Here is a 25,563-nt window from a genome sequence, read left to right as displayed (position 1 = left end):
GACACGGGAGGACATGTTCTCGGAACTTATGGGCTGCTCCCGAGCCCAGGCAGCCCAGCAGACCCAGTGGAGGGAGAACTTGTCCCAAATGCACCGTTCACACATGGAACGGGAGGAGAGGTGGCGGCAGGAAGACCAGCAGGCGACTCAAACGCTGCTTGGACTAATGAGAGAGCAAACGGACACGCTCCGGCGCCTTGTGGATGTTCTGCAGGACCGGAGGCAGGAGGACAGAGCCCCGCTGCAGTCTATCTGTAACCGCCCTCCCCCGCCACCAAGTCCCATACCCCCCTCACCCAAAGTCCAAAGAAGGAGGGGCGGCAGAGTCCGTGAAAACTCTCACTCCACCCCTGCAGACTGCTCTACTACTAGAAGGCTCTCATTCCCCAAAATTTGACAAGTCCTTTCCTTCCCGCCTCACCCAAGCCCCCGTCCAAGTTTCACCCCCCAGTTTCATGTGTAGTTGCTAATAAAAAATACGTTTCTGTTAATTACTGTTTCCATCATGTTCTTTAGAGGAGAGTCTGTCTGAAGGGGGGGAAGGGGGTTGGTAATTGGACAGAACAGTCACCTTTACCAGGGTACAGAGGCGGGGGCAGGTTCAGCAGCAGGGCACACACACATTGCAGTCACTAGTTACCCTGGTCATTCTGGGAGGTGGTTTTAGTGTTCTGTGGGGGGTGGGGGGTGCTCTGTGACTTTGTGGCGGGGGAGGGCAGTTAGAGATCTTATGCAGCGGTCCTTATCCTGGATCACAGAGCCACGCAGCAGGGGATCTGTAACTGTCCTCCCCCTGCCACAAAGTCACATAGCCCCCCCACACACAGAGTCCCGAACAGGAGGGGTGGCAGGGTCCGTTGAAACCACCAGTCCACCACTGCGGAGCCTGTCATTCCTGGAGTTTGGAAGCGTCATTTGCATCACTACACTACACCCGCTCCCCACCACAGTCTGCGTCCCAGGTTCAACACTTTCCCACGAAAACAGTAATAAAGAAAACGGTGTTCATTAACAAAATTCAAGTGATTTTATTTTTAAACGTGTGTTGGAAGGGGGGTAACGGGGTATGTAACTGGAGAGGATACTGAACATTTAGTGGGTAAAGAAACGGGGCAGGTTCAGCTTCTCTGTACACAAACTGAAAAGTCACTGGTTACCCTGCTCACTCAGGAACCTAGCTTTCAAAGCCTCCCGGATGCACAGCGCGTCCCGCTGGGCTCTTCTAATCGCCCGGCTGTCTGGCTGGGCGTAATCAGAAGCCAGGCTACTTGCCTCAACCTCCCACCCCGCCATAAAGGTCTCCCCCTTGCGCTCACAGAGATTGTGGAGCACACAGCAAGCTGCAATAACAATGGGGATATTGGTTTCGCTGAGATCACAGCGAGTCAGTAAGCTTCTCCATCTCCCCTTGAGACGGCCAAAAGCACACTCCACCACCATTCTGCACTTGCTCAGCCGGTAGTTGAACAGTTCTTTTTCATTGTCCAGGGCGCCAGTATAGGGCTTCATGAGCCAGGGCATTAGCGGGTAGGCTGGGTCCACGAGGATGACTGTAGGCATCTCCACATCCCCAAGAGTTATTTTGTGGTCCGGGAAGTAAATACCTTCCTGCAGCCGTCTAAACAGACCTGAGTTCCTGAAAACACGAGCGTCATGAACCTTGCCCGGCCATCCGACGTTGATGTTTGTAAAACGTCCCCTATGGTCCACCAGGGCTTGCAGCACCATTGAAAAGTAGCCCTTTCGGTTGATGTACTGGCTGGCCTGGTGGTCCGGTCCCAGGATAGGGATGTGAGTTCCATCTATAGCCCCACCGCAGTTTGGGAATCCCATCGCGGCGAAGCCATCTATGATGGCCTGCGCGTTTCCCAGGGTCACTACCTTTGAGAGCAGTACCTCAACGATTGCATTGGCCACTTGCATGACAACAACCCCCACGGTAGATTTGCCCACGCCAAAGTGGTTCGCGACTGACCGGTAGCTGTCTGGCGTTGCAAGCTTCCAGAGGGCTATGGCCACTCGCTTCTGGACAGTCAGGGCTGCTCGCATCCGGGTGTCATTGCGCTTCAGGGCAGGGGACAGCAACTCACAAAGTTCAAGGAAAGTCTCCTTCCGCATGCGAAAGTTTCGCAGCCACTGGGATTCATCCCAGACGTGCAGCACTATGCGGTCCCACCAGTCCGTGCTTGTTTCCCGGGCCCAGAATCGCCGTTCCACAACATCCACATGACCCATTGCCACCGTGATGTCCTCGGCGCTGGGTCCCGTGCTTTCTGACAGGTCTGTGCTACTCTCAGACTTCAGGCCCTCACCGCGGTGCCGTAGCCTCCTCGCCTGATTTATCTGCATCTGCCTCTGGGAAAGGTGGATGATAAGCTGCGAGGCGTTGACAACGGCCACAACTGCAGCGATGGTCGCAGCGGGATCCATGCTCGCAGTGCTGTGGCGTCCGCGCTGTCACTGACCAGAAAAGTGCGCGAACTGATTTCCCGCCGGCGCTTTCAGGGAGGGAGGGTGGGAGTGACGGTTGGATGACGACAGTTACCCAAAACCACCCTCGACACATTTTTTTCCCCAGAAGGTATTGGGGGCTCGACCCAGAATTCCAATGGACAGCGCGGACTGCGGGAACTGTGGGATAGCTGCCCACAGTGCACCGCTTCCAATGTCGACGCTTGCCCCGTTAGTGTGGACTCACAAAGTCGAATTACTGTCCTTAGTGTGGACACACACGTTCGACTTTGCAATATCGATTCCACATATTCGATTTAAGTAAAATCGAACTACTCTCGTAGTGTAGACATACCCTTAGTCTCCTTTCCTCTTCCCTCCCTTCCCCTCAATCCACTTTATTAAAGTAGCACCTAAGGGCCCTAGTCACAAACCAGGACCCTGTTGTGCTAGGCACTGTACAAACGCAGAACAAAAAGACTGTCCTTCCATTTTCCAATCTCTTGATCATAAAGGCTTCTGGAGCACTAGACTGAACCTCCCACAAGTAATTTTCCATGACAAACACAATAAGATATAGAAATTGCCCTAATATTTGACGGCAAAATAAATCTTAATGAAACATTTATGCTCCAGTAAAGAGTAAATTGTATTGTTGTATAGTTAGAATATATATTTTCCATTTCCCCAAACTAGTGATGAACACCAGAGTATTTGTTAAATACTGAATATGAAGCTAGACCTCTCAAGATCATGTAAGATATGACAGTGAGATATGGAGTCAGTTGTACAGTGCCTAGCACAACAGGGTCCTGGTTTGTGACTAGGGCCTTTAGGTGCTACTTTAATAAAGTGGATTGAGGGGAAGGGAGGGAAGAGGAAAGGAGACTAAGAAAGGAGGAGAGGCTAAGATTCTGAAGTTTTTGTGAACACTTCAAACTCTAGCAGAGGCTAATTTAAACTTGTTTTTCTTTGCTGAGAGTTAAGTGGACATTATTCAAAGGACATGTTAATGATTCACAGTCATGTCTAGAAGAATCTTTTGATAAAAGATTAGGGAAACAAGGCGAGTGAGGTAATATCTTTCACTGGATCAAAAAAATATATGATCTCACCCACATTGTCTCTTTAATGTCCTAGAACCCACATGGCTATATTCTATATGCATCCGAAGAAGTGGGCTGTAGCCCTCGAAAGCTTATGCTCTAATAAATTTGTTAGTCTCTAAGGTGCCACAAGTACTCCTGTTCTTTTAGTGTGTATCCAGTACCATCAATTATAAACAGGGCTTTCAGAGAGCTGAATCCATCAATCTCAAAATTGTTCCCTATGGTGGAAGAGAGAGAGGCACTCAAGCTAAGAGAAAACATTCCTCTCCCCCACATCCATGGTAGGACATCCTTGAGCCAGAATGCAAGTAGCCCATTATGGGCCTGATTCTAGAGATGCTTCTCCCATTGACTTCAGTAGGAATTACAAGTGCTCAGCACCTCTCGGGATGAGGCCCTTTAATAGCCCTTCAGCCATTATTTGCCTTCAGAATCAGGAAGGGTGAAAACAGCATTTTAAATAGCCTCAAAATCTTATTGACATTTTATTTTAGATATCCCATATTTTCCATTGACTTTACACCAAGTCCACTATGGCTATTTTTAGCTTTGTTGCAGTGTTAATGGAATAATTTCACCAGTCTGAGAAAGTTTTAATTAATTTGTATGCTATGTTTTGGACTTGGGTCTAGTCCAGGGGTGGGCAAACTTTTTGGCCCAAGGGCCACATCTGAGAATAGAAATTGTATGGCGAGCGGTGAATGCTCACAAAATTGGGGTTGGGGTTTGGAAGGGGGTGAGGGTTCTGGTTGGGGGTGTGGGCTCTGGGATGTGGCCAGAAATGAGGAGTTCAGGGTGCAGGCTGGGGCAGCGGAGTGGGGTCGCAGGGGGTGAGAGCTTTGACTGGGGGTGTGGGCTCTGGGGTGGGGCTAGGGATGAGGAGGGTGCTCCGGGTTCGGACCGAGGGGTTTGGAGGGTGGGAGGGGGATCAGGGGTGGGGCAGGAGGTTGTGGTGCAGGAAGGGTTGCAGGCTCCAGTTGGGGGTGCAGGCTCTGGGGTGGGGTTTGGGATGAGGGGTTGGGGTGTAGGAGGGTGCTCCAGGCTGGGATGGGGGGGTTGGAGAGCGGGAGGGGGGTCAGGGCTGGGGCACGGGGAGAGGCTCAGGGGTGTAGGCTCCAGATGGTGCTTACCTCAAGCGGCTCCCGGAAGCAGCAGCATGTCCCTTTCCCAGCTTCTATGCGGAGGCATGGCCAGACGGCTCTGCAAGCTGCCCTGTCCACAGACACTGCCCCTGCAGTTCCCATTGGCTGCAGTTCCTGGCCAATGGGAGCTGTGGTGGCGGCATTTGGGGTAGAGGCAGCATGCAGCCCCCTGGCTGCCCCTAGGCACAGAAGCCAGAGTGGGGCCATGCCACTGCTTCTGGGAGGTGTGTAGAGCGGCCCCCGACCCTGCTCTCTGGCTGGAGCACTGGAACGGGGCAAGCCTCAGACCCCGCTCCCCAACGGGAGCTCAAGGGCCGGATTAAAATGGCTGGTGGGCCAGATCCAGCCTGTGGACCATAGTTTGCCCATCCCTGGTCTAGTCAGTAAAACAGACTTCCACTCATCAGTCACAGACTCCAGAGCACAAGAACTGTGCCCCATATGATCAAAGTACCGTAGCTACTCCATAAGCTCAATAATTAACACTGAAGTACATATAAAGTAAATTAAAAGCTTCTGATTTACCTGACAGGATAGCTGCTTACAGAGTTGTGTGTGTAACTAACCAAGATACTGTGCTGGGCTGGGTCTGTGCGTGGGGCACATCCACAGACAGCCCCTAAAGGGTGTGGCTTCTCAGGGGCAGGGAAGGGGAAGGAGGACTTTGATTGAGGAAGTAACCTGAGTGACAGGTCAGGTAAAGGGGTGGTTCCTGCCTGTGTAAAGTGAAATGAAAGTGTTTTTTGGAGTCAGCAGCACCAGCAGCAGTTGGAGAACTGCCTATCTGCACCCTCTTCCAGTAATAAATACATGCTCTGCCGTTACTGAGCTCCTGCCTCTGTCATCATCATTCCATGAACTCTGCCTGCTTATGCTCACCCACCAAAAAAGAGACTGTGAGGTCACACAACACATTTCAACTATTTATAATCAGTAATACCTGGAGCATATTAAGGAAACAAAAGTGTTACTTAGAGGGACAAGACAGAAGCCAATAAAATTTTAAATACAGAACTCTTCCCAAAATTACATATCTACCTTACCTCTAAAAGTTACGTGGAGGCTGGAAAAAATGGCCCTTCAAAATGTGGGCTGAACTAGTGTGGACAGAATGTACCTTTGTTAAAATGCTTATAAATTCTATATATTATGTATAAAGACTACATTAAAATAATATTCAGGTTTTAAGGTCAAGCACTCAAAACTTAGAAAGTGTCAGAATTAAGGTTGCCTGTACATATGATCTCACACTATTTCTCCCTCCTCCCTCCAATCCAGCCTCATTCAGTGCACAGGATGGTTGCTGCTCACTGAGCAGCTATTCAATATTTTATTTTACCCTCATTATTCAAGGTGTGACCCTATGCCTCACTTACTGCACGCTATTCAAACCTTGCATTGAATTCAGAATTACTGATTTCCTCCAGTAATCATATCTGACTGCTTAACTGTTAAATTAATTTATCTTCACAACATCCCTGTATAAAGTAGTTTGTTATCCCCATTTTACAGCTGAGGAAATGAGGCTCAGATATTTATGTCTAAAGAGTACGCTAATTTTGAGTGCCCCAGTTGAAAAATCTAGGATCCAATTTTTCAGAGAATTAGCATTTTATATATTCACAGCTGAGCTCTGATTGACATCTATTGTGTTTGTGATCTTGCAGAAAATAGCTTCATTATCAGCAATTTAAATTTTCTGAATACCATCCATACTGAGTACTGAATAAGACAGTTAGGGGCGGGGGGGGGGGGGGGGGAGAGTTGTGATAATGTAGTTAAAGACTGTATCATAATTAGGCTTGTAGGGATTACGTTTTTATGGGTAAGTGTCAATAAATATCAATTTTACTGTACCACCATAAATTGACAAAAAATATTTCCATCAATAAAAACTGAAATTTGCAGATAGGCAAAGTTCTGTTCTGATCATTCCCTCTGAAGGATCTGGCATTGGTCACTGTCAGAAGACAGGACACTGGGCTGGATGGATGATTGGACTGACCCAGTATGGTTGTTCTTATGTTCCTAAGAAAAGTTTTGCTTTAGAACTTCTTAGAGTTTGATTTAAGGATATTCACTTTGTATTTTTTGACATGTGATGTTCACAATTTCTGTTTTAATGGTTATAAATCTCAACATCTACTGTCACCAAATAATTGTCTGGCCCCCCACCCCCAGTGTTCTACAGCTGTGAAAATTTAAATCAATAAAATTGAAAAAAATACTCAAAAACAGATTACAGTAAGGTTTAAAAAATAAAAATTGATTTCTGCCAGACCTAATCATAATACAGATGCACAAAGGAACCAATTTAAGGTTGCACAGACAACCCTAATTCTGGCATTTCCTGATATCTGAGTGCTTAACTTTGCAGCCTAAAAATTCTTTCAATGTGAATATACAGACAGACATTGTGTGTGTATATATATATAAAATATATACACACACACACACACACACTAGGGCTGTCAAGCAATTAAAAAAAATTGCAGTTTTAATCACACTGTTGAACAAGATTAGAATACCATTTAAATATTTTTGGGGTTTTCTATATTTTCAAATAGAGAGTCAGGGCTGGGGGCTCTGGGAAGCTGTGGGCTGGGGCAACGGCGGCCCTGGGAGAGCAGATGGCATGTCAGTCTACTATGGCTCCCTCTGCAGTCTGTGAGCTCTGGGCTGAGGAGGGCAGGGAAGGGGCTAAGCAGACCCCATTCCCAGCTCAGCCAGGGATTGGCTGAAATGAGCACACTTGAGCCACCCGCACCAGCCACAGCCACCCCAACTCCGCTCCCTACAGGTGTCCCACACACAGGAGACCCAGACCCTGCCCAGAGGTGGCTTCATTGCCCATAGAACCCTTCCCCCCTCCCTGACATGCTTCATTTGTCATGAAAGAAGCCCGGTCACAAATTAGGCACTTGCTGGGTGACTGTAGAGTCGCAGCTGCTGGCTGGGTAGCACCCAGCTGTGAAGGCAGCGCTGCAACCAGCAGCAGCACAGATGCAAGAGTGGCATGTTATGGTATTGCCACCCTTACTTCTGCACTGCTGCCTTCAGAGCTGAGTGGCAGCTCCTCATCAGGAGCCCAGAGGTACTGCGGCTATAAACCACCAAGCCTAGAGGTGCTGGGACTCAGCCCTGGCAAGCCCCAGAGCAAATTAAGCATTGCCCCACCCCCTGCCCCTGTCCATACTTTGCTACAGAAGCCTTCAATGCAGACACAGACACATGGGTCCTATGGGCACTGAGACTCCCCATGATCATAGCAGCCTGGGTGGTGGCCCACATTGCCCACCCCAGTTGTCTAGACACTTTACATAGGGCAGAGAGCCAATCAGGAGCCACGAGCATGCTGTCTGTCAAACCCTTGAGGCTGAACTTCTTATGGCCTGTTTCCACAGCCAGTCATGGGAAGCGGAGTGCAAGCTGGTTACTGCTGTTGCTGTTTGGCAGCCTGGGGATTAATACAACAATCAAAAGGTAGGTAAGGAATTGTATGAACAGAGATTTTCAGATGCTCCAAGCTTGGTCAAATTTGGGTAGATTTTCACAGGGACACCAGGACAACTTCTCCACCCTTAGCCAAATTTCAAAGTCCTTGATCCAAAACACAGAGGTACTAGAGCTTTCTCAATGAAACAGTTGTTTTGCTCATGTAATGAAGTTTTTACATGAAATTTCCTCCTAACCTTGTTCTGAAAAAATGGTTGAATAATTTTTGCTGAAATTAAAATATATATTTAATTTAGCCTAAGGCAGACACCCAGGATGGAAGATTTCTGCCTAAATGGTTGAAGTCCAGAAAAGTTATAAGCAACTGAAAACTGGATAGGGGAAAGTGTAGGACAACCCTCAGTAGAGTCACTCACTGCCTGGGCCACCTATAATATATATTCGGGAGGTCAGGTAGTCACATTTTTAAATGTCTCAGATTATTTAATACAAAGTTATGTCCTGTCAGTGTCTACACTGAACCATTTTCCTCTAAAACTTCCCAGCATTGATTCTACTGATGTTAGCAACCATGAAAACTGTAGTGTAGAGAAGGAGTTGGCAGCCTTCTGTTTTTTTAAGCCACCTGGTCATCTGCTCAGAGCAAATCTAGATGACATGGTGGTAAAGACACCAGTGGCCAATCTACACTACCATTGTTGTTACCAGAAGCAGAAAAATACCCCATTGTTGCAATGGTGGGAAATTTTAAGGACAACATCTTGTTGCTAACTTGTGTTGTTGTAGCCATTTTGGTCCCAGGATATTAAACAGACAAGGTGGGTGAGGTAATTTCTTTTATTGGACCAACTTCGGTTGGTGAGAGAGAAGCTTTCGAGCTTACACAGAGCTCTTTTCCAAGTCACCTGCCTAAGCTTGTCTCACCCACAGAAGTTGTAAACTAGGCGACTGGTGGCATAACTACATTGATTAAAACTATTTTCAAAGACAACTTCTTAATACATCAATTACAACAACATAGTTAGAGCCATGTTCCTGCAGTTCCTCTCCTCATACAACTAATATGAAGAGACTTACAGAAACGTGAAGCAGACATCTAAGAACATTGGGACATACTGTGGCCCAAAACTCCCATGCATGGAAGTAAGGAGGTACAAAGTGCTCCCTCTCCCATGCTGGCTACCCATATTATGGGGTGCAATGTTGGGGGTACAGTAAAGAAAAGCAGCCTCTACAGGACTACTACTTCCCCTCCCTTCCAGGTGGGCTAAGAGGGGCAAGAGCTGTGCTGGGGAAGTAATTTGTACCAAGCCTACATCTGGGACAAATTACTTCTTCACTACCCACCCCAGCACCAGATCGAGGCACAGTTCCCGCCCCTCGGAGTCTGCTCCTGGAGCAGCACAACCCATTATCCTTTACACAGGACTTGTTATCAAGACATGAGTTAGCCCTACAATGCAGGGAACAATCCTTTGCCAGTGGGGGGGGGGATGGACTAGATAAAAGAAAACCATTTCTTTTCCAACTCAAATTTCTGTGATATGACTCTGAAGATTTTATGAAAAGATAGAAGATTCTACAAAGTCAGGTGGATGAAGCCATGTAACAAGAAATTAGTATACTTATGAAGTGTTTTATTGCCAGAAATGAAAAAGATACAATACAGTTCAGCCAGCAAACTATTTCCCTATGTTTTTGTCCTTTTGCAAATAGCATTTAATAACAGATTGTGGTTAGACTAGCTCACTGTCAAGCAGACATGACTATTTTTGCTTTATATCTTAACATTTCCGAGGTTGTTGGATAATGTAAATTCTTTTGGACCACATATTCTTCTCCAGGGTTGGTCGTGGCTTTTGATAGGCCATCTGTGCTGCTGCTGCAGGAAATTTGTGGCTGATCTGAAAGATTAAAAGAAAAAAGTCACAACAGAAAAAGACTTTTTTTGGCTATTTCTCTGCTGAATTTCATCTTGACAAAGATTTTTTTTTTTAATTATTATTATTATTAAAGCTTTTATATTTTAGCAGACCAATCTTAAGTGTCTTCCATTGAAATGAACAGTATATCTCAGACATAGCAGCTCCATGTGTTTGACTAGCAGTGAAGACTCCCACCTGGTTGTCACCAACTACACTGCATACATACAAGTGTCAAAGTTACTTCAGCCTGGTTAACGTGAATAAATGACACGAGAGACAGACAGACACTACTACAAGGGGTGCCAAGCAGAGCCAATCAGCATTCCAGCTGCTGTTAAAGTCACTCTCAATCTTTCCAATTTCCAGTTGTTACAACAGTAGCCCATTGTGATATCTGAGAACCTCTTCTCAATCCCAGAGAAAAACTGCATGTCTGAAGAATCAGGGAGGTCAGAGAGAGTGGAAGGAATGCTAAGTTAGAACAGAGTTAGGAGATGGGGGAAAAAAGAGGGGAGGAGAATGGAGAGCCATGTGTACTGCTAGTTCTAAAGAAAAAAGGAAAAAAGTCTGAGCTAATTTAATTGCGATTTTGCTGAGCTTGTCACACACCAGGGATTTGATCCAATGAGTTAATGTTACATACAATATTTATATGCTGAAAATGTATTTAATTGAGGCTTCAGTAAGCACTAGGCAAAACTAAGAACAGAATTGTCTCAGGCTTAGGACTTTAATGACATGTTTGTGTAATATAAGCAGAATCTTTAAAAATCATATGCAAGAGGAGTGCAAGTTAAGAAGCAGCTTGTAAAAACAGGTTCTCTCAAATGTGTTAACTGCAAGTGGAGTCCTACAGTGGACCGCCATGAAAAGCACTGGATGTTGCTGTGGATTGCAACCAAAACTGACAGGAAAGATGCCCCATTCATAGCAGTCTGACAGAGAACTGCAGTACCATGGGAGTATTTGCAAAGGCAGAGGCCAGGAAACAGCACTGGAATCTCCAAAGTCTCACATTAGTCCTCAATCAGGATGGTGGCATGGGCTATTGGACAGTGCTGGGGCTACTTCTGATGTATGCTGTGTGTGATGCCCAAGTGGATCACCTGTGGCTGTTTTGCTGATACTGTCTTGCCTTCCTGGTGTCTATTTTGCTGTGGTTTTGTTTTAAACTTATCAGGGCTGATGGGCACCTGTCCTTATAATGTTGTGAACTTCCCTCAGCTGCTTCATAGAGGTGATCTCCTTGCTTGTGAGGGTAGCCCACTTATCTGAGTTAAGTTAATCTTGTGGCTAAGGCACAGGACTAGAATCCAGAAGATCTGGATTTTATTCCCCGCTCTGCCATTGACTTCCAGTGCCAGTCTCAGTTATTTTTCCCAAGTTTTTAATAAATCTGAAATTAATATGGCCCTTTTAAAAACTTCAAACTATACAGTGTCTTGTTATACCCAATAGAACACAAATACATGCAGATCTTTAACAGTCACAGTGGAGTACAGAGGAGAGTTCAAAGTTACATCTTATAAATATCACAGCCTTCACAGAAAAACAAAAAACATCTCAGCAATTGATTTTTAGAATAATTTTTTAAATAGCTAGTTGAATCCAGGACATAGCCCCACATCCATCAGATTACAGCAGTTAAGGTAAAATCAATTTTATGTTATAACACCATATCAGCATCTCTTTATAAGACTAAACAGGCACGTGTGCCCTATTCTACTACATATACTTACTTTCTCCAGTGTATCAGCTAGTAAGATACCCATATTTTGCATTTTTGTAACACTAACAATTGAGCTGCAAAGCAAAAGAAATGTTTTCAGGATTTTTGTCTCCACAAATTACTTTTCTTCAAGGTTTCTTTTAAGTGAAGATATAAACATAGCCTGTGTTATTCAGCTATAACTTAGCTCTATGATATTGGGGGGGGGGGGGAGGGGGGGAGAGAAGATGAGAAATAAGAGTTTAAGATCATCTCCCTACAATTGCCGGATACATAGTTTTCCTCTCAATTTGAACTTGGTAACAGGAAACTAGAAACAAGATAATACTTTTCCATGGTGCCTGATCCCCCAGAAGGCCTCTTTGATAAGTAATAATTTCTTTGTATGTTGCTGGCAATGTTTCATGAAGTCACAAGGCCTACACTGCAATAAAAGACATATGGCACGGCCAGGGCTGGCCCAGGTCAGCTGGCTCAGGCTTGCGGGGCTTGAGCTGCAGGGCTAAAAACTGGAGTGTACATGTTGGAGCTTGGCCTGGAGTCCAGGCTCTGAAACCACTCACCCTCATGGTTTCTCAGAGCCTGGGCTCCAGGTAGAGCCCCCATGTGTAAACTGCAATTTTTAGCCCCACAGCCCGAATTGGAGTCAATTGACCTGGCCTCAGACTTGATGCCATGGGTTTTTTTATTGCAATGTAGATGTACCCCTCAGAATTACAATTTTTACTGCTCTCCCTCCCTGCCACCTGCCCAATCTCAGAATTGGGTTCATTATTTTGGAAAACATTAGTAATGTTTTTAGAACTAAAAAAAAAGTCCACTTTAATTTGAAAATAGGTCTATTGTCAGGCTCAGATGACTTTTACATCAAAACTTGTTTGCATTTTTTTAGTGCATAGACATTTTATCAAAATTCAGAAAAAAAATAAAGATTTGGAGGCTGTGAAATCATATGAAGTTAAATGGCAACAATATTTGTGTGAAATTCTCCAACAAAATTATGGATTTCACACAGATTTGATGATACTAAAGTTTATCTATTAGGCCTTGGCTACACTGGTGCTGTACAGCGCTGCAACTTGCTGCGCTCAGAAGTGTGAAAATGCCCCCCCCACGCAGCGCTGTAAAGCGCCAGTGTGATCAGTGCCTGCAGCACTGCACGCTCACTTGCAGCGCTGCAAGCTACTCCCCTCAGAAAGGTGGAGTACATACAGCGCTGCGAGAGTGTGATCAGAGCCTGCAGCACTGCACGCTCTCTCGCAGCGCTGGCGGCGCATCTACACTAGCGCTGTGAATTCCCGAGTGTAGCCAAGGCCTCAAAGTGCACGTATTTGAAGCATTTTCACTTGAGTCTACAGTGTTCCCATTTGCAGAGACATCAATCAGAGGGAAGACTAGGACTGATTATTTGTCTGTTGCTACCTATATTGAACTAGCCACATTAAAAGACAATTCTCACCTGAACAGGAAGATGTAACTACACCTAGGTTTATTCTCTAGATGCAGCAATAACAAATGAACTTCAATGGTGAATTTAAAATACTTCAACAAATAGACATACCAACCAAGAACCAGTCCCTAGCACCCTAAGGGCATGGCTACACTTGCGAGTTAGAGCGCATTAAAGCAGCCCCGTGTGCTCCAACTCATGATGCGTCCACACTGGCAAGGCATGTAGAGTGCTCTGACTCCGCAGCTAGAATGCTCCTGGTAATCTACCTCAGCGAGTGGAATAACGTTTGATGTGCCCCCGCTGGAGCACCACGGCGCCAGTGTGGATGCCCTGGTTTGTTAATGTGCTCTGATCAGCCTCCAGAAGTGTCCCACAATGCCTGTTCTAGCCACTCTGGTCATCACTTTGAACTCTACTGCCCTGCCCTCAGGCAGGGCCGGCTCCAAGCACCAGGCAACCAAGCACATGCTTGGGGCGGCGCCTGGTAAGGGGCGGCCAATCTTTGAGTGGCGGGGGAGGGGGCGCTCGGCGGGGGGGGGGGGGTTCCGGCGGCGCTGCGTTTGGCGGGGGGGGGGGGAGCGGTGCTTTTTTTTGCTGCTTGGGGCAGCAAAAAAGTTAGAGCCGGCCCTGCCCTCAGGTGACCAACCGTCAGACCCGCCCTTTAAATTCTCTGGGAATTTTGAAAATCCCCTTCCTGTTTGCTCAGCCAGGCGTCGAGTACTCTCAGCAAATCTTTCCCGGTGACTATGCCTCCACATGCCGGGTGATCCCCAGTATGGAGCAATGGCGAGGTGCTGGACCTCATCAGTGTTTGGGGGGAGGAAGCTGTCCAGTCCCAGCTGCGCTCCAGCCATAGGAATTACGATACCCTCGGGCAGATATCAAGGGACATAATGGAAAGAGGCCATGACCGGCACGCACTGCAGTGCAGGGTTAAAGTGAAGGAGCTGTGGAATGCCTACTGCAAAGCCTGTGAGGCAAACTGCCGCTCCGGTGCTGCCCCCGCGACCTGCGGTTTCTACAAAGAGCTGGACGCGATGCTTGGGGGTGACCCCACCTCCACTCAGAGTATCACCATGGACACTTCAGAGCCCAGTTCAACAAGGCAGCAGGAGGAGAAGGAAAGCAGGAGCGAGGGTGCTGAGGAGGACAACAACACCCCGGGATCCCTAGATGCATGCAGCCAGAAGGAAGGTAGCCAGTTGCAGTGGCCAGTGCTTGGGGAAGGACAAACACCAGAGGAGGTGCCCAGTAAGTGGCTTTTATTTTGGGAAGGAAGTTATTTGGTGCAGGCTCTTGGGTCAAGGAGGATTAGGGTTGCATGCATGCCCAGATGCGGAATAGGGCATTGATGTGCTCTCATCACAGTAATCTGTCAGTGATCTCTTCAAAGGTCTCATCCAGAACTTGGGCAATGTGCTTGCGCAGGTTTCTTGGGAGAGCCACTGTGGTCCCCGTCCCAATCAGGCTAACATGGCTGTGCCACTGTGCTGTGAGGGGTGGGGGGACCATTGCTGCACACAGGCAAGCCTTATATGGGCCAGGGTGGAAGCCACATTGTAGTAGAAGATCCTCCCTTGCTTCCCAGGTCACCCTCCGCAGCAAGGTATCTTCCAGGACGAAGTCCTGTGAAAGATGTGGGGACAGTGTTCAGTATAGGGGCCCCCTGCAGCTGTTGGCTCTCCCCAAGGCACAGAAACCCAGAGGACAGTATGGCCATGCAACAATCAGTCCCCCTTGACCCTGTGCTTACTCACCATTTTAGGACTCCCGTGGCTTATGTCCGCTCACTTAGGACGGGCAAATTATGCTATTGTGTAGACTGTGCTTTCCCCTAAGTATGGGGGAATCATTGCTCTGTTTGGTGTGAACAATGCTGCCTCTGTTAAGTGTTGCATTTTGCCTTTACAAATGCCACCTTGAGATCTCAGCCGTCTGTGTTATCACCGGCCGAAAGACTCCAAAGAATTAGGAAGAGGCCACGTAGAAGCAAAGACGACATGCTGCATGAAATTATGCAGTAGACCCTTAATGAGAATCTAAAAGTGCAGGAGTGAAGGGAAAGTGAAAGGTGGATCTGCCAGCAGAATGAGGAGCGCTGGCACCAAAACATGGAGCTCCAGCAGCAAAGCACAGATCAGCTGATAAGCATCATGGAGTGCCCAATTTTACCCTTAAACATCAAGGCATAACTGCAGATGAAATACCTTGTCTTCTCTTTTCCAGGGTTCTTGGAATTTTTCTCAACAGCTCCATTTTCTTGCTTTTTGGAAACTCTCCTACCTCATGGAGTGCCAAGTGGACTCGATCCAGGCACTCGTAGCCATGCAGGCAGCCCCATGCTGGGCCTCTCTAATAGCCCTGCTCTCTGGCTGTTCAAATTCAGCCTCCAGGTGTTGAACCTCTGAGTTCCATGCCTAAGCGAATCTTTCACCCTTCCCTTCACAAATGTTATACAAGTGGATATAACTGCAGGGATGCTCTCATTGGTCAGGTGCAGCTTCCCATACAGAGAGCGCCAGCGGTCCTTTAAACAGCCAAAAGGGCACTCCACAGTCATTCTGCACCAGCTCAGCCTGTTGAACCGCTCCTTGCTGCTGGCAAGGCTCTGCATGTAGGGTTTCCATGAGTCACGACATTAAAGGGTAAGCAGGGTCTCCAAGGATCACAATGGGCATTTCGACTTCCCCTACTGTGATCTTCTGGTCTGGGAAAAAAGTCCCGGCTTGCAGCTTCCTGAACAGGCCAGTGTTCCAAAAGATGCATGCATCATGCACCTTTCTGGGTCAGCCTGCGTTAACATCAATGAAACGCCCACGGAGATCCACAAGCACCTGGAGAACCATAGAGAAAATACCCCTTCTGATTAACGTACTCAGAGGCTGGGTGGGCTGGTGCCAGAATTGGAATATGCTTCCCATCTATCACCCCTCCACAGTTAGGGAAACCCATTTGTGCTAAGCCAGCCCAATGTCATGCACATTACCCAGAGTCATGGTTCTTCTGAACAGGATGCGATTATGGCCCTGCAAACTCAATTCCAATGGTCGACCTTCCCACTCCAAACTGGTTAGTGACTGATTGGTAGCTGTCTGGAGTTGCCAGCTTCCAGATTGCAATAGCCATCCGCTTGTCCACCGTCAGGGCAGTTCTCAATCTCGTGTCCTTGCGCCGCAGGGTGGGGGTGAGCTCAACACAGTCCCATGAAAGTGGTTTTTCTCATCCAAAAGTTCTGCAGCCACTGCTCGTCATCCCAGACTTGCATGATGATGTGATCCACCACTCAGTGCTTGTTTCCTGAGCCCAAAAACAGCGTTCCATGGTAGTGAGCATGTCCGTGAATGCCACAAGCAATCTCGTGTCGTATGTGTTATTCGAGTCGATATCATCGTCGGAGTCCTCACTGTCAGTTTGGATCTTAAGGAGTAACTCGACTGCCAAATGTGACATGCTGGTGAGACTCATCAGCATATTCCTCAGCAGTTCGGGCTCCATTCCCGCAGACCGAAAGGGAAGAGAGTGCGCAGTACAAAAAACGTTGAAAGATGGTGCCAAATGTGGACAGAAGCACAGGGAATGCTGGGATGTGAACCAATGCATCACGGGGCGTTGGGACAGGACCCAGAATGCCTCACACCCCTTGCCCCCTTCCCACAAGCCATAGCGCCAGAATGGGAAAAAGTGCCCTGTGGGATAGCTGCCCATAATGCACTGCTCCCAATCCCGCTGCAAGTGCCGCAAATGTGGCCACACCAGTGTGCTTACAGCTGTTAGTGTTGACAGACTGCAGCGCTTTCCTTACTGCGCTCTCCAAAGGCTGGTTTAACTCAAAGCGTTCTACATCTGCAAGTGTAGCCATGCCCTCAGTGACTGCAAATTCCAAGGAGACTAATCACAGTAGAAAGTTGCACTAGTAGGCCCCTAAATTATCTGCCATTAAACTTTTTAACTGACCTACTAAAGATATTTAAAGTATTCATTCTCTGGATAGATTTCAAGTGGTGAGATTTAGGGAAATTGCATGAATGCATTTCTCATGAAAGGGGTCTGACAGTTGAAACCGTCTTTTAACAGGACATGTATATCACAGATGCTGTGGCCCTACAACTGTGCCAGACCCTGACCTAGAGAGGCCACCTCTAGCATGAATAGTCCCATCTCCAAGCCTCCTCAAACCTCAGTCTCTTGGCTAAGACTGCCAACCAGAGTGCCCACTATGATGAGACACCTGTTATGAGTCTAGTAGGAGCTAGACTCAGGACATCAACTCATTTCATATAGGCCACTTTACAGGTGTCAGATGGAAGTGATTTATATTACCACCAACCTGAGCCACATTTGAATCGGTGATCTAGAGAGTAAAGACTTCAAGACATTATCAGCCCTCCAAGCCACACTGTCCTGTTTCCCTAAATCACTGGATTATTCTCTGTGAATGAGGGACAGTCTTTGCTCCATTTATCATGACACTTAAGTTTCCTGAACAAGTTAACATGCATGCATTATGAAACAGTCAGCTACTTAAAAAAATTATTTCATTGTTAAAAAAAAGACCTCATTTGTAGCTTTTACATAATTACATCTTGAAAAGAAAGTTCACCTACCCCTGCGTAAAATATACTCCAGTAATCATTTATTTCTTTCCAGTTTCTAATGGATTTTATAATTAGCTCTTTGTTTACTAGTTTTGTGTGCCAGAATCAATGCTGTCACCTCAGCCTAGTTCCAGGAATAGTGTTTTAGTTCAATGTCTTCAGAGCCAGCAAGGGAAGTGCAGTGCTGATTTCTGTGGGTCTGCCAAAACAATTAGTGGCAATTTGTTTCTCAGCTTTGAGGGGAAAAAAATAAATCTGTAATTTAGAGGATTTCCAGGACGTGATAGCATTTTAAAAGAGATCACATTTAGTGCCAAAACTTGGGTTTAATTGCCAGGTCAGCCACAGACTTCCTATGTGACCTTGGACAAGTCATTCTGGGCTTGTCTACATGGAGACTTAGGGCATGTCTACACTGCAGCTGGAAGGTGTGATTCCCAGTACGGGTGGGCAGACTCACACTAGCTCAGTTTGAGCTAGCAAGCTAAAAATAGCAGTGTGGATGTTGCTGCACTGGCAGCAGTCTGGCCTAGCTATCCAGGGGGTTGTGGGGGCTTGGGCTTGGACTTGGGTAACTAGCACCACCAGTTCCAGCTGTGGTAGATTCTTCCTGTGCTGTCACAGTGGAGGACATTTGTAAGACTGCCTTCCAAGAACTCCGCTAGGAACAGGACTAGGGATGGAAGAGACATTCTGGGGACAGAGAGCTACAACACACATCTCTGTGGCCCATATGGCAGCCTCAGGAAGCTGTTGTAACATAGCTAGGCCCCTAGGGCTGTCTAAGGTATAGTGGGGGCCACTCCAGCCCCTGGAACAGTTCAGGGTCAGGAGGGTGCTTAAAGCCACCTTAGCCCCATTTTCCGGCAATGCACCCATTGTTTCAGGAAAAGTAAGACCAGATCAGATTGTCTAATATTAAAAAAATAGTGAAAAAAAATAATAGATTTACAGAGTTATAGATTCTAAAGCCAGAAGGGACCACAAGCCACTAAATTTATCCCAGTTATGCTTGTATTGAGTTCAATAACTTGTGTTTGACTAAAGCTTAATTTGTCTTTTGGGTAAACCATGATTTCCAGAAAAGCATCTAGTTAATCTGAAGACATCAAGAGATGAGAGAAATGGTGGATTCCCTAATAGTTCATTCCAGTGACCAAACTCCCGGTTAAAAACAATTGTGCTTAATTTCTAATTTGAATTTGTCTGGCTTCAACTTCCAGAAATTGGCTCATTATGCTTTTCTTCTCTAGATTAAAAAGCTATTTAGTACCTGAAATTTTCTCCCTGTGAAGGTACTTACGCATCCTAATCAACTCACTTCTTTCTTCTTTTTGTTAAGCTAAAAGAGATTGAGATCTTTATATCTCTCTCTCATTTGAAGGCAGGCATTTTCTCCAGCCCCCAATCATTTAAAATAAACAAAACAAACTTTTTAAAAAGGAGAATATAAAGAAGCAAAAAAGGGTACAAGCCAATTATTTTTCTTTTCAGATTACCTTCAAATCTGCCTTTCGTTTGTATACTGCAGAGTTTAGTGCTTACTAATTACACTGTTCAAAAAGGCAAAGCTTTATTCTTTTTGGAAACCTGATGCAACTTGCTGTTAATTTTACCCTTAAACATCAAGGCATAACTGCAGATGAAATACCTTGTCTTCTCTTTTCCAGGGTTCTTGGAATTTTTCTCAACAGCTCCATTTTCTTGCTTTTTGGAAACTCTCCTACCTCCAGATTTGACTGTTAGAAGACAACAATTTACACTGTGTGAATAGCTTAAACAGCTACAGAACTGTTCATCACAAGGTTGATTTATTTTGTTTTTAAAAAAAGACTGCACAACATATACTCAGGAAAACTGGTAATATGAGGAAAATTCATAAGATAGAGATTAAGTCTCAAGAGAGTTATTTAGAACTCTGTTATGGTTCTTCTGCAGTGTGGGTGGAAGCTGAAAACCAAAATGAGCCCCAGAGAACCACCCAAGACTATCTTTAAACTTTTGGACTACAGCATGATCAGAGTAAGGGTATGTCTACACTACGAGAGTAGTTCGATTTCACTTAAATCAAATATGTGGAATAGATATTGCAAAGTCGAACGTGTGTGTCCACACTAAGGACAGTAATTCGACTTTGTGAGTCCACACTAATGGGGAAAGCGTCGACATTGGAAGCAGTGCACTGTGGGCAGCTATCCCACAGTTCCCGCAGTCCCCGCTGGCCATTGGAATTCTAGGTCGAGCCGCCAATGCCTTCTGGGTAAAAAAGTGTGTCGAGGGTGCTTTTGGGTAACTGTCGTCATCCGTCCGTCACTACCGCCCTCCCTCCCTCCCTGAAAGCGCCGGCGGGAAATCAGTTTGCGCACTTTTCTGGTCAGTGACAGCGCGGACACCACAGCACAGCACTGCGAGCATGGATCCCGCTGCGACCATCGCTGCAGTTGTGGCCGTTGTCAACGCCTCGCAGCTTATCATCCACCTTTCCCAGAGGCAGATGCAGATAAATCAGGCGAGGAGGCTACGGCACCGCGGTGAGGGCCTGAAGTCTGAGAGTAGCACAGGCCTGTCAGAAAGCACGGGACCCAGCGCCGAGGACATGACGGTGACAATGGGACTTTTTGGAAACTCTCCTACCTCCGGGGCTTTTCCTGTGTGGCTGGTCAGAGCATCCGAGCTCGGACTGCTGTCCGGAGCGTCAGCAGAGTGGTGCACTGTGGGATAGCTCCCGGAGCTATTAGCGTCGATTTCCATCCACACCTACCCTAATTCGATATGGCCATTTCGAATTTACCGCTACTCCCCTCGTTGGGGAGGAGTACAGAAGTCGAATTTAAGAGACCTCTATGTCGAACTAAATAGCTTCGTGGTGTGGACGGGTGCAGGGTTAATTCAATGTAACGGCGCTAAATTCGACATAAACGCCTAGTGTAGACCAGGCCTAAGTTCAAGCTATTGCAATCTAAAAACCGTATCCTTAGGAATAGAAACTATACTGGTTCTAAAATTTGGCTGCCCTCATGCAGTCCTTCCCAGAGATCTTAGATGTAATTGTTTAGAGGTTTTTTTTTTTTTTTTTTTTTTAAAATAAAACACAATGTCGAGTCCTTCTACATCAGTTTTCAACACAGCATACAAGTAATAGCAGGAAGATTGTTTACATGATTTACTCAAGATACCCCAGAATAAAATTGTATGCATAATACAAGTCATAATGCAGATAGGAATCAACTGCATATTTATCATGCCCTAGTGTTCTTTCAAGATTAATTATAATTTATTAAAATGCCTGCCAATCACAAAACCAATTAGTACTAATTAAGCTACAGATGACCTAACAATGACAATTTAAGTGTTGAGCAATGTCAGACAAATCCAACTTTTTAAAGGAGCATGTAAAGATATTTCAGATAACTTGTCAAAGCAAATACCTTCTTCCTGTGCACAAGAATATTTGTAAATTTTATAATTGTCAAAGTAAATCAGAACAATCTGAACAGATTTTTGGTTAATTTAATCTAGTTGTTTCATTATGGCAAGGTTCCTATTCTGCATTTAAAACAGCCAAGACAAGAGTTTCCATCAGATCTATAGTTTTTTGGGGATGGCACAAGCAGGAAAGGAAAATTGTTTTTAAGAATACTTCAAGCAGGTTGCAGAATTCCATCAAATAAGTAGTATTATATTCATCAAGACCAGCTCTAAGTGTATTTAGATGTTTACTGCAGAAATAAATGTCTGATGAATGTGACACAAAATGCATCCATTTTCCACTAACGTTGCATATTTAGGGGGCTATATACAAGTTTATATACATTTCCCCTCCAGACTAGCACCAAGAGTCATCCTTGTGCTCATCACTGGTCCACCTGGCCTTAATAGGATTAAATGTTACGATAACAAATGTATACAACATAAATAGGAAAAACATAGGTAGTTATTTTACAGCATGGAGGGAAAATTATTGATTTAATATTGTAACTTCAACAATAGTTTGTTTTTATTGTAAATGTGCTTCGGATGGTTACCAGACATGTTATAAATGGAGGACTTGTTTCAAAGCCACAAAGGGCAAATGGATACCCACTTTCCACCAAAATTCTTTTGGGCACCTAACTCCTCTTTGTGGCTTTGAAAATCTCCTCTAATAAGAAATCAATTATCGACAAGCTACTAATAAAACGAATCCAAAGTTTAAGGGCCTGATTCTGTAAGGTATAGAGTTCCCTCAATTCCCATTAAAATTAATTGGAGTTGAGAGCGCTCAGAATTCTGCTGTGTCAGGTATGTGGTTGCTGATCATTTGCTTTATTTTTTGTAAGTTTCTTAACAGCTATTTTGTTTTTGTGAAAACTTAGCTTTACCTACTGAAAATGCAGCTTGAGGTCTTTTGCGCTGTCTATAGCGTTGCAGGAACAACAGCTATAGTTATAATTGAGGAGACATTTGGAACTTTTTTTTAATCTGAAGTTGCTTATGCTCATTCTTAGCCAAAAGGTGAACTTTGTGGGGAGAGAGTTGAGGGTCTCGCAACTTTAGCAGTTTTGGGGAGAGAAGAGGTTTTGGCATTAAGAGTTTTCAGATAATTTTCTTCCTCTACTAACTGATAATATAGATTATATTTAAAATTCAACTTGCTCCAGTCTTAGTCCTCAGTGAGAGCAGACATATTTTGGATACATCTGATGTTTAGTTTAGACTAGATCAGGACTTTAACTGGAAGCCTAGGACCAAAACGCCCTGAATTTTTGTACCTGAATTTCCAAATCATGGATTAGATTTCAAGATTAGGGCCTTTCTATAGTGAGCTGAACCCTTAATTAGAAGGTGACATTTAGTGCCTTTTAATAATGGGCCTTACCTCTGTTCAGAACACACCCAAATTACTGGAGGTGCCCAAAATCAGATCTGAACCTAGATCCAAATTATGTGGCTTGCACCCATCTCTAGAAATATACAATAAGCATTTGTAAATATTTTGACAGTAGGATATAAAACTTCAATGAAAATTATGTGAGTGAGAGGTAAGGCTCCAGATACATATATGCAGAAGCATGTACATAACGTACAAAGCTGCCCACTGCATGAAAGAAGAGGCTAAAGGAATACGGGGGGGACCCCAAGGCACCAGGGTATTTAAAAAAATAATCTGCTGGTGTACAATTATTTTGTAAGTTGCAAGGCTAAAAATAGATATACCATTCAGAATGAATATGCTTTTAAAGACAAATTATTTTGCATTTTAAAAATAAAGTTTAGTAAATTAATGCACATTAGACACTAATATTTGACTAATCTTAGTGGAAATCTTAGTGGATTTAGAAAAGAAGCTCTTGAACATAACTTTATATTTCACCAAGAACTGCAGAATTTTTAGTATGTGGAATTAGTGCACGTGGGGCAGCTATAGAGTAGTAATCAGAACGAACTTTTCCGAAGTACAAGTAGGTACTCACACAATTAGCTAGTGTACATAGGGATTAGTTAATATGTTTGTACAACTCTGAATATTTAAAGCACCAAATAAATGCCTACTATTATTATGCTATAACTATTATTATACTATAACTGCTTGAAAGGAGCAGTTATAGTACCACATTAATGATCTTCAGGTTATGTGAACAAAAGCACCATTTAACATAACATCTCAGAGTACTTATTTGTTTCCTGTTATATGCTGACAAAGAAGACTTAAATTCAGTTATTTAAATGCATCAATCACATTTTTTGTTATTCCTTTATAGCACATTCCTGAGTAAGATTATCACCCTTCTCCTCCTCTCAGAGTTGCCACAATCCAGTGTTTGAGAGTTTCAATTCAGGACTATGGAACTGATTATGAAGTCCCAAACAGTCGCATGTGATTTCACCTGATAAACAGGAGGAGATAGATGAGAAAAGAAACCGCTTTCATTTACAGACAACCGTTACTCAAAATTTATACAGCAGCTATAAAAGTACAATACCCTTCAAACAAGGAATGGAATGCATTGCCTGTCTCAGAAAGTTTGCAATCCAATGCCTCAATCCTGAAATCTGAATGTCACAGATGGATTCTTATCCCCACGATGTGCTCCACTGAAATCACTGAGGTGCTGCATAGGTACAGGTATCCACTTGTGCAGACTAGACTGCAGGATCCAGGCCTAAAATGCACTAATGACAGTAGAAGAGGCTACTACAGCTAGAGAGGGGTGTTGATAAAATGGTAAGGGCCCAATTCTCTAGATGTAGGTCAGGCACATGCCCATGGACTTTAGTGAGAGCTTTGGCTGTGTAAAATCTGGGTTATAATTTTGTAAAGTAATCCAGAAAGTGGCTGTAATTCCTTAAAGGGACATTGTCAAATTTGGACATTTGAAGACATGGTACACCTTTCAACCTCTCCACACACTCCCTTTATCAGTGCAATTTGTTTTTCACTTTTTTTTTTTAAAAGCTTAGTTATTCTCTAAAGAAAAATGCAAACCAGCAGACCAGAACTCAAAAGGGATGAAAGCTCTTGTTAACACACCAGAGTCAGGGACTCAGGATTGAGTCTATTCCCAGCTCTGATTGATACCTGGTATGCAATCTTGACACCCAAGTTTTTAAAACAGCTGCTAGTTTTGGATGCCCACACCACAACCTGCTTTCCAAAACAGGGACCCAAAATAACCCAATCACTTCCAAAAATATCTGCTGAACTCCCTGGTCAAAACTGGCAAAATACTTCCATCCTCTCAGCTCACAGGAGGAAGTCCACTCCGACTTGTAATGCACTTTGGGATTCTCAAATAGAAAGAACTGTAGAAGTCGAATCTAGTTGTTATCATCAGGAGAAACCCCAGGATAGCAGCAAACTCGCGTGAACACATGGTGCGGAGGAAGTGGGAGCGTGGGGTCTTTCCAGGAGCGAGTGGGGATCACGAGAGTTTCAGCAATGACTGATACCTTGTCAGGTGCTCACATTGGCTGGATTTCACCCCCCTCCCTCTGGGGAGCTGCGGCAGCAGAGCTGGTCATGGGGCCAGATTCTGCTGCCGAGGGGCTCCTAAGGGCAGGGAGAATTGCCCAGCCAGGCAGAGTTTGAACGTCCGGTCTGCGCAAAGGCCAAAAGAAGGGAGGGGTGCTGGAGTCTCACCCCTCGCTGCATCCCCGACCCTGCACGACGGGGAGAGGTTCTTACAGGAGACTACGGGAACACATTACACAATTACAGGCAGGCAGGTAGACTGTGTGTTTGTGAGAGAGAACCCCCCGGGGCATATTACGCAATCAGGCGCGTACGTTTGTGTGTCCCCGTCCCCTCTAACCCAACCACAACCGCGCGGAGCAGCCATCAGAGGAAACCAAGCAGCTTCCCTGCTAAGCAGGGTCGCCTACCTGCCGGAGGGCGCCCGCCTTTCAGGGTGGACAGCGGAGCTGACGCTTCCTTCGCCATGGCAGGGGTGGGTAAGTGTAGCAAGGCAGCAGCCAGTCACGAGCCTGCAGAGGCGAGTCCCAGCTAGGAGCAGGCGCACGGCGCTCCCTTTTATGGAGGTAGGGCCAGGGGCGGGGCGGGGCAGGGGGCCTGACAGGGCAGCTCAGAGCAGCGGCGCCAGAGCGGGGAGAACGTGTGTGGGCGGCGCTGGCGGAAAGGAGCGGGTGCGGGTGGTGTGGTGTGTTGGGGGGTAGCAGAGGAAGGGGCTGTGCGATGTAGGGGTGGGTACAGTGGGGGTATGAGA

General features: G+C 45.6%; 1 protein-coding gene across 1 annotated transcript; it reads right to left on the bottom strand.

Annotated features, from left to right (window-relative positions):
- Positions 1-9,774: 9,774 nt before the first annotated feature.
- DAPL1 (death associated protein like 1) lies at positions 9,775-25,339 on the bottom strand. Its single transcript, XM_065413652.1, has 4 exons — positions 25,223-25,339; positions 19,512-19,599; positions 11,823-11,886; positions 9,775-10,062 (listed from the first exon to the last, which is right to left on the bottom strand). Exons 1-4 carry the CDS (start codon positions 25,278-25,280, stop codon positions 9,943-9,945), a joined length of 330 nt encoding a protein of 109 aa, XP_065269724.1. The 5' UTR covers positions 25,281-25,339; the 3' UTR covers positions 9,775-9,942.
- Positions 25,340-25,563: the final 224 nt, after the last annotated feature.

The sequence above is a fragment of the Emys orbicularis genome, chromosome 11, assembly GCF_028017835.1.
Source record: "Emys orbicularis isolate rEmyOrb1 chromosome 11, rEmyOrb1.hap1, whole genome shotgun sequence".
Taxonomy (NCBI): Eukaryota; Metazoa; Chordata; order Testudines; family Emydidae; genus Emys; species Emys orbicularis.
Note: the sequence above shows the minus strand (reverse complement) of the source record. Positions and strands in the feature narration are given on the sequence as shown.

Bases quoted from the DNA above. Each gene is read 5' to 3' on its own strand.
- DAPL1 (XM_065413652.1), bottom strand. From the start codon at position 25,280: ATGGCGAAGGAAGCGTCAGCTCCGCTGTCCACCCTGAAAGGCGGGCGC. The intron at 19,600-25,222 runs GTAGGCGACCCT...GTCTTCTAACAG, and splicing joins AGGCGGGCGCCCTCCGGCAG to TCAAATCTGGAGGTAGGAGA. The intron at 10,063-11,822 runs GTAAGTATATGT...TTAATCTTTCAG, and splicing joins TAGCTGATACACTGGAGAAA to ATCAGCCACAAATTTCCTGC.